General features: G+C 43.5%; 2 protein-coding genes across 6 annotated transcripts in view; one reads left to right on the forward strand and one right to left on the reverse strand.

Moving 5' to 3' along the window:
- Positions 1-10,965, forward strand: part of LOC144115679 (DNA repair protein SWI5 homolog) — a 34,928-nt gene extending 23,963 nt beyond the window's left edge. For 4 of the 5 annotated variants that reach the window (XR_013311511.1, XM_077650147.1, XM_077650145.1 and 1 more), the window contains one exon: positions 7,212-8,303. Coding sequence is in view for 4 of the 5 variants with exons in the window: in XM_077650147.1 (XP_077506273.1) it covers positions 7,212-7,297 (86 nt within the window). In the remaining variant the exon portion in view is untranslated. Of the gene's footprint in view, positions 1-7,211; positions 8,304-8,357 lie in introns of those variants that run through there. The other variant, XM_077650148.1, reaches the window with a different exon arrangement.
- A 929-nt stretch (positions 10,966-11,894) lies between these two features.
- LOC144115678 (NEDD8-conjugating enzyme Ubc12-like) lies at positions 11,895-14,709 on the reverse strand. Its single transcript, XM_077650144.1, has one exon. The coding sequence runs from the start codon at positions 14,590-14,592 to the stop codon at positions 14,041-14,043; it is 552 nt and encodes a 183-aa protein (XP_077506270.1). The 5' UTR covers positions 14,593-14,709; the 3' UTR covers positions 11,895-14,040.
- Positions 14,710-14,821: the final 112 nt, after the last annotated feature.

Here is a 14,821-nt window from a genome sequence, read left to right on the forward strand (position 1 = left end):
CTGTCAAGTGCTTCACTGTAAAGAATGTTGAGTGTACGACAACCACTGCAGAACAGTGCTGTCCATGCCTTTGAGTTAATTTTTTCACCTGGTGCGGGCTGTGCTGCTGTGGTCCACATTGTGTAGGGAAGCTGACTTGGAAGTACTGGGTTCACAGATTGTAGTTCCTCTTTCTCCCTGTGTTGCTATGGGGTTATTCATAACACCCACCATTTTATCCTAGTGCTGTGCTGGGCCAGGCCTTTGCAAGAAGAGCGTTGCACCTTGTGTGTATGGCTTCCGCAAACACTGGTTACTGGGCCATTATTAGCCATTCTCTTACAAAGAAGTGGATGGTTAAGAGCAACGCACGGGGCCTTTGCATCTTTCAAGTGCCCCATAGTGTGCTTGAATGGATGTTAGAGTGAGCTGTGAAACGCCATCCATGAGGTAGGTTGGCCAGTGGAAGCATCATATCTTTTTATCACTGAAGGACGAAGGAGGCAGTTGTAGAAAGTTAAGTACAGGCAGTTTGTCTAAATTCATCTTGAGAACCCGACTATTAAGCTCTGAAGGTAGGATGTGTACAGTACAAATGAATTGCTGTGAACTTGAGGGACACTGAGGATAAATTTATGCTAACCTGTGTCAATAGGCTACTGCTTTCTAATCGCAGAGGGACCACTCTCACTGAAAGTGGAGCGTTTGTAAGTTATAAAAAAACCAAAAAACGAAATATAAATGTCGGCATCAGTGGCTCATTTCGCAAGCGAAATGCGTGCTTTGACATCAATTTTCGGGCATGGATCCCAGAGGCTACACTACACTGCCATTCACTTAAAATGGCGGCAATCCATGCTTCTCTATAAGGATGTTGTGTTTGATTCGATTGGAAGAAAGATTTTTAAGTCCAGTGCTTTCAGTGCGAAATGCATCTTTTGCTGCTGGGCAAGCGTCATCATAGCCAGAAAAGCCAAAGAATGAATTTTTACTGTGAATAATAATTGCGTGTTGTCCTCGGTGGCCTATTATTGGTGCCATACAGCATGGTGTGTCTGGAGGAAAGGGAACATAATATTTGCCAAACTGAGAACTTGGGGGTGAAAATACTTGATTGGTTCTTCATTCTCGCAAAGGTAGAAAAAAAATCTGTCTGCATTAAAGCATAGACATACAAGCTGAGTAATGAATCCTGGTGTCGTGGAGGGACCAGAGTGCAATAAATGGTGTATTTGGAAGCTGTTCTGGGTCAGGCACAAATAGTTGTTGGTCTGATAAAACTGTTGTGCTTTGCAGTATCGGTGTGTGAGAATATTCTTCCTTATCAGCTGTTGTGACAAGTTGCATGGATGCAAAGTTAGCACCAAGGCCTTAACAATGTGAAAAAACGTCACAATGTGCAGGTTTGATAGAGTGCATAGGATTAGTACTGTGTGCAGGAAAGTAATTATATGTTTGCACACTGTACACAGTGTCAGCAGTGGCATGACTAGTGCACTTCAACCATACTGACAATTTTCAATGCGATTGCTCATACTCATTGGCATACTCATAGGTGTAGTCTAAGTTTATGTAACACAATTCCAAAGTAAATTAAATGGCATCATTGGTGGCATTGACTTCAACAGACCATACCTTGTTCTTCTTTCAAAAAGAATTTGGAACGTGTTAAATGGCCCTTAAAGTTAGCATTGGCAAGGAGAGAGCAAACTGCAAAGACTCAGAATACCTTTTTCCCCTGTACATATAACAAGTGCGCAAATAATCTTGTGATCAAAAACTAGAAATTACTAACAGCAGCTTGACATTGTAGCAGAGAGAAATGCTTCAAACATGCCTGTGCATCAGTTGTACAGGACACTTGTGTAGTATTCTGTTGTCTAAGAAACTGTTGTGAAAGCAGTATTAACCGCATTAAATATTTTTGTGTCCTTTTTAATGTTTTAGAGCTGGCTTGCAAGGTAGAGTTATTGTTTTCACCAATATTATATTTCCACCCTTCTTTTATTTAGCATTTCATTGGAAGTGAAAAAAAAAGCTAATTCTGCAGATATTGATACTAGACTAGCAGTTGTCTTCAGACCTAGGCCATTTAGTTCAACCCTGTAATGGACACATTTTTTTTTTTTTTCGGAAATGGTATCAAAATAGTCATTTGGTGCCCATGCTGCCATCTGTCGGTAAACGAAGAAAATGCTTTGGATAAGCTCAGATCGCCTGAAGCCAGATTCAGATTGCGAGTAAACACACGACAAGCTGAAATTATCATGAGCCAGAAATGACAGCTTGCGTATGACAAGCCTGGCTCGTCCAAGTCTGCTGGGGAGTTAACCTTCATGTCAGCACTGCACTTAATTGTCTGCCTGTTGTTCTTTGCCTCTTGTGTTAAAAGCAGCCATTTCTCGAACCACAAAAATATTGTCTTTAAGGATCTTCATCACAGCAAATGCCATGGATTGTGTGGGCATCAGTGCAAAGTGTAAGCAGAAAGGGTGTGACCAGGTGGTTCAAGTGGGGCTGTGTGCGTAAAGGACCCTTGATGTGCCCTGGTGTCATTGATGGTTCATATGCCTTGGTAAAGTATTGAATGTGATGATAGGAGAATGATGTATTGAACTGATTGAAACTATTTGTGAAGAGAGCATGACGCATTGCCTGACTGTCTGTGTAAATGAGTGTGCTATTGGTGGGCGGTGTAGAGTGGATAAGGTACAGTATGGTGGGGTACTGTATGGTGCAATATCGTATGCTATGGTATGGTAGGTTGGAAACCACTGGCTTGAATCATTGCATTTGAAATGCACATGCAAGACCTTATCCTGATGCCCAAAATTGCCCAAGTGTCATTGACTCTTGTAGCACCGTTCAGTCGCAAAACACTCGTTATTGAAAGTTGGTTTGAAATTTGTTTTTTTTTTTAGGGAAAGGAAATGGTGCAGTACCTGTCTCACATATTGCTGGACACCTGAACTGTGCATTAAGGGAAGGGATAAAGGAGGGGCTGAGAGATGAAAGGAAGAAAGGGGTGCCGTAGTGGAGGGCTCCAGAATAATTCTGACCACCTGGGGATCTTGAATGTGCACTGACATCGCGCAGCACACGGGTGGGTGCCTTGGGTGCCTTTGCGTTTCGCCTCCATCGAAATGCAAAGGGCTCGAGCTGGTACTTATATACTAATCTCCACACAACAACAGGAAAGAAAAATTTACATGGTGAATTATCTTATCGAAAAGCGTAACTCGGCATTTGTCAGGGAAATTGAGGCCTTACTAACACAGGTATCGTGTAGCCTAGCTATCTCGACGGCCTCCGCTATCTCCCGCTCTATCTGGTCCGAGTGCCTGCTGATCACTGAACAGCTGGCGAGGTCTGGTGCGTACTGTGTTTCAATTCTGGTATCTTGCCGCGGTGGCTCAGTGGTTAGGACACTGGGCTACTGATCCGGAGTACCCGGTTCGAACCCGACCGCAGTGGCCGGGTTTTGATGGGGGCGTAATGCCAAGGGACCTGTGTACTGTGCAATGTCTATTCAGGAGCCCTCCACTACGGCACCTCTTCCTTCCTTTCTTCTCTCAGCCCCTCCTTTATCCCTTCCCTTGCAGTTCAGGTGATGTGAGACAGATACTGCGCCATTTCCTTTCCCCCAAAAAACCAAATTTTAAACCAATTTTCAATAATAAGTGTTTGGCAACTGAATGGTGCTGCAAGAGTCAATGACACTTGGGCAATTTTGGGCACCAGGATAAGGTCTTGGATGTGCATTTCAAATGCAATGGTTCAAGCTAGTGGTCTCCAACCCTATTGTTATTTATTTTTTTAATATAGGTCCGTGTTTTCTTGAAGAAATATTGCAACCAGTGATTAGTTAGTAATCGTGACAAACAAGGTCGGCGGATGATCAAAGAGGGGGTTTTGGTGACCGTGACCCAACATCACCTAACAAGTCAACTCGCCTCACCTTCTGAAATTTCAGCGCAGGTCATTGTAAGGCCTTACCGTTCTCTCTGTGCAGCAAAGACTCGCCAAAATTCGAGGCACTCGATGGTTACATGCGAGTTGCCACCTAAGAACCATTTGTCATCTTGAAATCCAGTCCGGTTCTGAAATTTTATAGGTCTTAACCAATACTTTAATAAGTTTCTTTTATCTAAATATGCAGCCAGCTTTTGGGGGGTCGTCTTAATTTGTGACGTATCCATAATTTAGGTGGGTTTTTAAGCCACCCTACATATCTTTGCATGTTGTTCATTATAATAATATAGGTAAGTATTGTTCATTGCTTTGCTAATGTGTTTGACTCCTGTATTTCAAAGGGTACTGTTGCTGGCCTCATTTGTTGCAAGAAATGGCCCTCCTACATTTCAGAACAGTAGTTGAATCTCATATTTACACCTTGCAATATGCAATTCTGGCTGACTTTTTCACATCTTATTTTCTTCCTTGAACTTGTGCCTCCTTGCCATCAAATACCACTCCATAGCCATTCCCTTTTGTAATGCCTTTGGACCTTGAAGGCATTGTAATGAATGAATAAGTATTTGAGTAAATATGATATCTGTTATCTTTTATCTCCCTTCAACAAACAGCAGTTATGTAAAGAAATGAATAACTAAAAACAGACGCTTTGTCCTCTCAGGATTGATGAGTTTATCCTGGGAGCCAACAGTTGCAGTAGCATAGGCACCGGGTACCTAAGTAAACTTATCACAGATATTTCAGTGTTGTTGTTCACTTCTACATTTTGAATGCTGCAGGGCAAAAGTGCTTAGGAATTGCACATGGGCGTTCTAAAGCTTTAAGTTTGTTTGGAGTGGATGAGTGGCAAAACATGAGTGATGGTGCACTGCAAAAATTCCTTGTGATCTCCTGTTTGACTTGATGGTGGGACATGCCAGTCCAGTTGATGGTACACAGAGGAAGAGAAGCAACATAGCATGACAGAAAACATGGGAAAAGTCTGCTTGATATCCTGCTTTAAAATTTTAGGGACCTCCCCACCACTTTGCTTTAGTATTTGCTTGATCTGCTTCAGAATCAGTTTAGTGGCACAGGAGAGAAATTATAACATCAACAAATTTATACTGAAGAAGGTCTCATATTTGGGGACTGTACTAGGACCTCCTATATTATTAAATAAATTAATAGTAAATAATGAAACACAGCAACCTAAGAAAAACTCAAATGAACAGCTACACAGTTATCGCCGTCAGCAGCGGTACAGTTAATAAAGAAAAGGTGTGTGCGAACAAAGGCTTACATAGATAGTGCATAGTTATACAATACAAAAGAAAACAACAGGAGAGCAAAAAATCGATAAAGTTGTGCTTGGAACTCTAAAGCACAGTTGAAAAATATGCTACTCGCATCCAGTGCAGTTAATTTGATAATTTTATTGTGTGATTTGGAAACCTGCTTCATAATTATGTGGGAATGAAATTTTAGATGGCAATCTAATTCTACTTCTAAATATAATGATCGCTGACTGTGATGAAGTTAGGTCCTATACAAAGTGGAGGAACACATAGGGTTCGCTGTTCTGGAGAAATGAACAGTGCGAACTTAGTTTTATCAGCATTAATCTAACATGTTCTTTGAGCACCAGAAACCTAAGTAGAGATGGAACTTAAGCATGGCATTTTAAAGGGTTAAATTTCAACATGCAGGAGTGCTCCGTGGAAGTGTAATTCTAAAAATCATCCATACTGTGTTATTGCGAGTGGTCGTTATAGTAATATGCTTTTTGCTAGATGGCCAGTGCTTTATAAATAATGCACGTTTGCATAGTCAGAACTAGAGCATAAAGCATGAGGGTTTTGGTTGCAGCAGAAGTTTTATGAAGTTTCTATTACTTTGAGTTATTCACTGCTTCTCTGGCCACGTTAATGCATAAGACCTGATAAAGTTGACATTTTCTAATGTGCCTCTCTCATGGGCATTTGCAAAACGAGCTTTCAGAGCACACACACGAAACTTTTCATCACTATATTTTAATTGCTGTTCGATGCATAATATGTTGACTTAGTGTCTGCTTCATGCTTTGGGGGCCATATAAAAAAAATGTAAGTCAGCAACAGTCCGTGTTCATTGCAGGGAGTAGCTCGTAGTTGGTATTACACTCTCTAGCCTGCTAGCAGTTCTAGCAAATGTGTTGTGAGCCTTCGTCGCTCAGTCTGGACAATGGTTGCAAAATTTGATAACCCATTGTAATTGCTGTAACTTTAATTCTTACCAAACACTTCTGTTGAGAATAGCATAGATTTCTTTGGTATTGCCTTGCACCTGTCGTGAAGCAGTTGCTTAGCAAAGCTGAAGTAATTAATATCTGATTTATGTTCACAGGTTATGGTCTGGCTCAATAGGGCATCAAATTGCAGTTTACAACAAAGGTGATTTTGGTGTGTTATGCTTATACTTGTGTTGCAAAGAAAGTATATTAATTTATTACACACGCTAGCGTAAAGAGAGAGATATTGAGAGAACTATAATATGCAAATACAGTGGCAGGTAACTGAAAGGTCCAGTTGTGTGTGTAATGCTTTTAAAACCTTGCACTTCTGCCAGTTTTGGCCTGTTGAGGTTTATGCAGTTGGCTGGAAGTCGCATATAAAACATTAAAACATTCAGGTTTTTTTTTTTTGCGAGTTGAACTGCATGAAGCGAGAAACATTGGTTTGGTATTTTGTGGGTTTATAATTATTATGAACCACCAACTACCCTGAAGGATGCTGATGTGCTGTATGTATTGTGCATCAAAAAGTGAGCACTTGCTCATTGAAAACTGTGCTTGCCACAAACAGTTGGGAAGTCAAACCAAGACTTGAAGACGCGAATTGGTCTCTACGCAATAGGGGGTCGAATGAGGCACGTTGTGAGGTGAGCACTAAAAGGTGTTCATAGAAGTGGAACTGATATGTTTGGTGGTTAATGGGTTTTTACGTGCCTGAGCAGCATGGCCGGATGAATCTCTAGCACTGTGGTCTTTTATTGTGCAGCGAATTCTCGGTGCATGACGTGTAGTACCTTTCCACACCTTGAAGGAGGTGTGGTTCAAAAATATCTGCCATTCATGCATATCAGAATGACCCCAACTTTGCTCTGCATTGGCGTTCTACCTATACAATCCGGACTAGACATTTGGCACAGTAGGTCCTTTGTCACTGTGTCATAGAAAATGCCCTCTTTCTGGTAAGTGAGGCCTAGCTTTGATTAGAGAGCCCTGTTCTTCTTTCCAGCGGTCCTGGAAGGAGTCACCATCAGAGCCAAGCAGGAATACTACGGTCTGCCCACAACCGAGCGTGGTGGTGCATTGCATGACTGACCATGGCAACAGTTGACTACGCACTATTGACTGCACCTAGTGACTTTTTTAACTGCGACACTGAGAATGCTTTTCTGTATATTTAACAATGACCATGTATAAAATAAGAGTTTAGAAAAGACATCACAATGTAGGCAGAACACCTGTTATGTGATGCATGTTCCTTCACTGTCCTTGTATTCTAATGCATTTTTATAAAAAAAAAGCAATAACAATGAACAAATGTGGTTCATGAGGCAGGCTCAGCATCTATCCTCTGGTTTATGTTCCTGTACTTGCTGCTTACTGAACACAATATTTATATTTCACTGAAGGTAACCGTGGAAAGCAGTCCCATTTGATTTCAAGTACTGGTCCTGGCAAGCTTTTACTGTGTCCTGGTTGTCCTGTGAAGAAAAGAAAAATCCAAACGACACTTTACATGATCTGAGAGATCTTTGTCATGTGGCTTACTCTGTTCCTTGTGACTACTTGTGTTCTTGCTAAGGTTTGCCTTTTTTTTTTTGCATTGCCATAAGACGAGGACGGTCTTAAAACCCTGTTGCTTTTGAAGCAAGGTTAGCTGGTGTATCTGTGTAATAAAAGTGTCATTTTTATTCTTGGTCCAACACTGTGCCCCTGTGCTGTTTGTTGAGATTAGCCATCAAGTTCTTTCTTGTGCATTGCAATTGTAAAGAAGGGGGAGGTTGCACCCAAAATAAGTGCAAGCAAGCAGCTATGGGCCGATGCTGTGGTTGGCATTGGGATCATGTGTGCTCAAAGTGGAGAGCAGATGCTTAGTATTTCATTGTCGTAGCTTTTCTTGCACCTTGTATCCATAGCTTCTCTTGCATAGCTAATACCTGCTTGTAAATCGATCCTTGTGGCAGTAATAATTATGATGCTTATAATTACGATAAGTGCAATGTTTGTGGTGTTGCCATATGTTCTGACATTGCAGTAGTGCACAGCTTGATGACAGTTCTAGCAAGCATTGCACATTAAAATGCAACATTTGTGCAAGGTTTTTGGTGTTGTCTCATTCTGCATTTCTTTTTTCTTTATGCATTTCTTTTTTCAGGCTTCTTTGTGGTTTCTTGACTGTACCCACATATTTCAAATCTTGGAAAGAAGCTATGAGAAAATACAACTTTATTTTCCTTCCTCCTGTATGCTCACTTATTCAATAGTGTTCCACAGGTTAATGTTATTAAAATGAACTTGGTGGTAATAGTGACTTGAAAACCAAGTCAGTAAGAAAAGTTGGCTCAGTTTGCCCTTGTTGCTGAGAAAGGGTGTGGAAATGTGTTATGGCCGCTTTGATAAGGGAGATGCTAAGCTTGAATCTTGGCACTGCTTGGAACCTACTGGTTTTTGTAGGGGCTACAAGAGTTTCTTAGCACGATGCTCACCTTTTCAAGAAAAGAAACACTTGGGTCAGTGCCACACTGTCTTCCAAATGAAAAAATATATTTGTAGAACTGAGCTTACAGCATTGATCAGAGAAAGCTGTTATAGCTTTGGTTTAGCCATTTAGCCCTGCATTTGGCCGTGGAATCTACATAGTGAGCTGTAAGGGAAAGCCTGACCATGCTAATGTGGGTCAGCAAAATCTGATCTGGCTCCTGCCGCCTCCATAAACATGGAGAGGGGGATTTCCCTCTCCCTCTCTCTGGCTGCCGCGGTGGCTGAGTGGTTATGGCGCTCGGCTGCCGGCCCGAAAGACGCGGGTTCGATCCCGGCCGCGGCGGTCGAATTTCGATGGAGGCGAAATTCTAGAGGCCCATGTGCTGTGTGATGTCAGTGCACGTTAAGAACCCCAGGTGGTCGAAATTTCCGGAGTCCTTCACTACGGCGTCGCTCATAGCCTGAGTCGCTTTGGGACGTTAAACGCCTACAAACCCAAACCCTGATTTCCCTCTCTCTACTTTGCCACCTGCAGCCATAGAATTAGATTTAATTGAACCAAATTAAGTTAAACTAAGTTGTAATTAATTAAGTTGTAATGTAATTAAGGTTTTGGCTCGTGCTATAAATTCCATGGTAGAATTTAGGGCTATATGGCTAAATCAAAGGTATAACAGCTTTCACTCTAAAATAAAACACTATTTGGCTCACAAATTGAAAATTCGAATATTTGTAAAAGCTTGCAAATCTCATTTGGAAGGCCTGGCGAAAAAATGTGCTGAGGGAAAGGCGCAGTACAACACTCATAAGGCAATAACATTTGAAGAGAAAGTTTGTGCCGATGGGAGAGGTAGGAAATGGCACCGAGGTAGAACAAGCTTATTGTATCGTCTTTACTTCTTTATTGCATTGTTACCACCAATTATCCCGACAAGCTTATGAATCTGAAGGTGTTGCTTAGATTGCTCATGTAATCTTTTGCCTGAGCAGCTGCAGCTGAACATCTGTGCTTTTCTGGGATGAAATGCTTGGAAAATGGTCTCTGACCCCACTTTGTGAAGATGAAAAATGTCTTGTGCCTTGGCACTGTTTGGCCAAAGCTGCCTTTGTGCCATTAAAACATCGTCATCATCACAGTTAACACGTTTGCTGCGTCATGGGTCACCGGTGGGCCATGTCATTTTTTTATGCTGTGTGGCCATGAATACTGGGTCACACAACGAAGCTGTAGGACATATTTCTTAGTCGGGTCTTCCTCTTAAGACCTCGCAATGAAATCTGACCTATGGCTTCATTATATTCGAGGCTGCACAGAATGGATAAATGGTATGATGTGCCAGTAACCCACATCGCAGTGAATATATTACGCAACAGTGTATACTGCTCTTTCGGTCAAAAAGCCGTCTGCGTAGTCTGCACCATGTGTCGGAAATAATTGGAGGCTGCATAAAAAAAAAATTGTATCATGCCAACCGTTTGTCGCAGAATGTTCCGGATGGTGTCATGCAATTCAGCGTTTCATGCCGCATAAACTAAGTTAGAGCCTAGTTCGCAGCAGGGATTTGAACTGGCGACCTATGATAGAGGGCTGCGTAAAAAAAAATCATGGTAATTTGTGGTTCTAGTGATTGATGATTGATTGGTCTGTGATAGGCAATGACGAGTTAATTAAATCATTGCAATTAATTACAGAAATGAAAAAAATTGGAGGACGTTTAAGCTTCGCCTTTAAGAGTGGTACATGATAGCATGTTGCAGCACTGCCAGAAAGTCCACGGAATGCCATTGCCTGTTCGGTGCGACGCCTTGCCCGTTGGGCAAATCGCTCTCTCTAGGACTCTCAAAACAGCCCATCTGCCGCCCAAAGATATCATGAACGGGCTGCAGTGATGCTGCTCCCTGAATTGGCTGTTGTGCGTCTCCGTTGTGATTTTAAAGGAAAGGAAAGGCGCAGTAACTGTTTCAAAAATTGGTGGACACCTCAACCACGCTTTGAGAGGCCTTCTAAATACTCTGAGCGATTTGTCTAACAGGCAAAGTGTCTCTCCGAGCAGGCGATTGCGTTCTGTGGGCTCCCTGGCAGCGCTGCAACACGCTGCTGTATTCCACTCTTAAAGGCGAAGCTTAAACGTCCTCCAATCTTTTAAACATGTTTCCCAGCTGCCACCTGGAGCTGCATGCCACAGACTGTTGGCAACAACTTGTGTATACAAAGCATAGCTGTGTGAACCCATTGCTTATGTGTGTGCCCGTGCAATTGCTTACTTTGCAAGCATTTGAATTTTCTCTATTGCATTTTACTAAAGTGATGAGCTACTTAACCAGTGCCAAGCTCTTTCTGCGTTATTTTTTATAACCCAATGACTGATGAAACCATTATTGCTTCCTTGCAAGGGTCACTTGCAAAATTGTTTTCTGGCGCAAGAACACTAAAGCATATTATGTACTTATTTAGAACCATGGCAAGAAACCTTGGTACTGTTGGCCGATTATGTACACATTCCGAGCATTCTTAGAAACTTCAAATTATTGTCCTGTGCAGCCAATTCTCTAATTTAAATCAAATTAACCGTCCCGGCTGCTGCCTTTTTTGAACTCAACGCTAAAGGTAGGAGTCCACCAAAGCTCCACTGGAAGACCTTTCACCAAGTCTCGTGCCGGCTTCGCTTTTGTTTAGTTTTTTAGGTTTCTGTGAAGAAATAGTTTCAGTCGCAGACAACATAGCCGCAAATTAGGCCCACGGAAGTCACGTGGACTCTCTGATTTACGCATCACTGCACCAATAGCAGAGGGGCAAGCTGCCACGGGACTGGCTGAAAGGCACTCCACTTGTTGGCCAACTCCTCTTACCTTCAGTGTTGAGTTAGAAAAAAAAAAGGCGGGAGCCGGGACGTTTAATCTGATTTAAATTAGGGAAATCGGCCGCACAGGACAATAATTCGAAGTCTCCAAGAATGGTCGGAACGTATAGATTGAGTTCCCGCAGTAAAAAAAGATTTCAGATTCCTCTTTAGTGCACCTTTAAAGCACGTGCACAGAAAATGGTTTGTGTGGTTGGGGCTAATTTAAATCTTGTGTACATGCTTGGAATGCAAAACAGCTACACGTTTGTGTTCCAGCTCCACTAATTTAATACGTTAAAATGAGTGTGCTGAAAAATATATAAAAGGGGGCACATGCTTGCAGAAAAGAATGCACAAGAGGCTTGCAATTGCAACCAGTGTTTGTTTATTCACTTAACCCAGGATTAAACAAGGACACTTGCTATGTGCAGATGTCAAAACAAAGGCAGAAGAAAACAAAGGGGGAGGGGCTTTTTAAACAAAACTTGGAAAAAAAAAAATGGTTTTCTGCGCTGCTTACCACAACAGTGCTGAGGCACTAATGTACAGCGCGGCCCATTATGGCAGAAAAAAAAAATTTTCAACGGTACCGCATCGGCTAGAAGGCATTCCATACAGGAGTGCTCTGAACCAACTTCAACTGCCTGGGGCTACTCTAACATGCACCAGAATTCCAGTGCACGGGTGAGATGTGGGTACTGCAGCTGGGAGTTGAACCTGCCAACTCGTGCTCTGCAGTAAAATGCCACACCCCCCAAGCCACCAAAGCACAAGTGCCCACTGTGACAGAGAACATGGACACGCGGCTTGTGTCTTGAGCAGAACCAGCTTGCAGCCTGGTTTTATTTTCGTCTGCTAAACTTTCATCAATTTCTTAAAAAAACTAATTTTGAAGCATTGCAACTCACTGCAGCCGCTACCAGTAGCATGACTCTGATGGCTGCACACACTGCATCAAATTCCTGTGGATGCCGTTCTACCCGGAACACTGGCCAAATGATCATGTACCCTAGCTCACAGTGGACCAGCCTGTACAACATGAACTAAAAGGCAATGGCTGACAAACACGCAGTCTTTTCCAAAAGTCACAAGAGCCCGTGGGTCTCTGTGGCGTTCCTAGTGCCCTGGAGAGTGAGAGAGTCCACCTTACTTCCCAAAGCACCAGGGGCACCACAAGATAACCTGGTGACTACAATTGTGCGCTAAGTGGCTCATGTACTTTTTCCAAAAGACTGTACACACCACAGCAAACTACCACGCACTGATAGAGAGATGCACCTCTGCTCTTTATCAACACACAGGATGGCTCACGACATCACTTTGCCCTCGCTGCTCGAACTGTTCAAAACAGGATGGTGGTTCATTTTCAGCGAGCCAAAGCAACCTCACGCACCAACCACACTGTACACAGACTGCATGCGAGACAATGGTGCTTGCACATTTGGCATGTCCATAGCATCCCTCGTACTTTGTACGCTTGAGAGCGCATGCGTACACAGTATGGAAAGCAAGGGCAGTGCAGGCCGCACTAGATTTGCATGGCCCACACAGGTAACTACTGAGAAACTACTGCTGCTGTCACAGGTGCTGCATTCGCAACAAAACTGACTCCTTGGCACCCTGAGGCAAATAAAATTTACTCTTCCAGAAAAACTAGGACAGGTTTCCTGTACCATAAGACATAGCTGGCAAGAAAGTCCTTTCTTGAAGCTAGTGCGCTGAATATTTTGTTTAAAATTCTCGATTTTCAAAAGAAACGGCACATACCAGCAAATGTAGGTGACCTCACCTCATATATATATATTAGGTCAACAAAAATAAGCACAGCAATCCATGAAAAGCAACTATATTCTTTACTGCAAATTAGAGTGCTGTTAAGGAAGTTCACCTTTCAGCTTAGATATATCTTCGGGGAAAGAAAGCACAAAAATCCAGCATAGTCACTATCTTCAAACAACAGGCAATCAAAACTTTTGGCTTCCACTTAAGCGTGCTTTTTTACAAACCTGTAAGGGCATCGAAAAATTCGACTGTCGCAGATCAGGTATGTCGGCGAAGAAACATTTCCAGTTCAGCTCACGCGAGTCATGATGACTGCAGGTGACAACCATTTGTCTAATGATTAGGCCAACAAGGTTCCCAGTGAAATGCAAGCACGTGCACTCCGAACATAACCCGTGCCGTCTGGGATGTATACAGTACTACTACAGCCGATGCGCCGCAAATAACTCGGCAAACGAGAGCGCTAAAGTAGACAGCATGCCTTCTTCAGCAACGTGGTTACACAAGCAAAACCGAAGTAGAAACAAGACTGTGCGCTTTGGTGCGCGTGGAGCGCCAGAAACAAGAAGCGGGACCCATCGCGCAAGCTGTCAGCGGCGCACTACGAAGCACCCAACGGCACAGCGGTTTCGGCGACGTCAGCACCAGTAGCAGCGGCAGCAGCGGCATCACACACTCTATTCCATTCTTCCCCGCAGACCCCTGAAAGAGAAGTCAGCAGAAAGGGTAGGGCTACTTGAGGCATCGTTCAAAGTACGTTGCGCCGACGTAGCCCCCAAGCATGGCCTTCTTGACATTTTGTTCGAACAATCTCCGATTGCTCTGTAGAACCTCGGCAGCGTCTTTGTTGAGCGGGTCCTCGGGGTTGGGCTCGAGGAAAAGGTACTGTAGGCCGTAGACGATCGAGTTGACCGTCAGCACGGGCTTCCAGTCTTCACGCAGGATATTCAGACAGACGTTGCCATCCAGGTCTATGTTCGGGTGATAGACCATGGTGTCACACTTGACCTTGGGCGGTTCGTGCGGGTAGTTTGGACTCACACGAAAGCTGAAAACGAAGCGTCCGTTCCGGTAGAAGCCCTCATCGGGGCAGATGACCAGCTTGAAGTTGAGCAGGTCGTCCGGGTCTGGGAACTCCATCTGACAGGTCTTGGGCAGATTCAGCTCGTTGATGTCCTTCGTAATGCGTAGCTGAGCAGCTGAAGCGCGCTTCTGGCTCGTGGGCTTGTTGCCCATCGCCTCGCCATCCTTCTGCTGCTGTTTGAGCGAGAAGAGCTTGATCATCGCAAGGCTCACCGGATCCGCCGCAAAAAACAGGGACGCAGACAAGACCACGCACACAACGATATCCCTACGCCTAGCGCCTATTTATAAGCCTCCCCATACTGCCGCGCGCGGCAGCTAAATCGACCCTTCGCTATGTTGCAGCCCTTGTGCCATCTCTCAAGAGCTCAGTTTTGTGAGCCACCGCTGCGGCCAAAGCGCTGCTGTCGCAAAAAAATATTAGGCTGTT

This window comes from Amblyomma americanum, chromosome 1 (assembly GCF_052857255.1).
Source record: "Amblyomma americanum isolate KBUSLIRL-KWMA chromosome 1, ASM5285725v1, whole genome shotgun sequence".
Classification (NCBI taxonomy): domain Eukaryota; kingdom Metazoa; phylum Arthropoda; class Arachnida; order Ixodida; family Ixodidae; genus Amblyomma; species Amblyomma americanum.

Excerpts from the sequence above, each read along its gene's own strand:
- LOC144115678 (XM_077650144.1), bottom strand. The coding sequence starts at position 14,592 with ATGATCAAGCTCTTCTCGCTCAAACAGCAGCAGAAGGATGGCGAGGCG.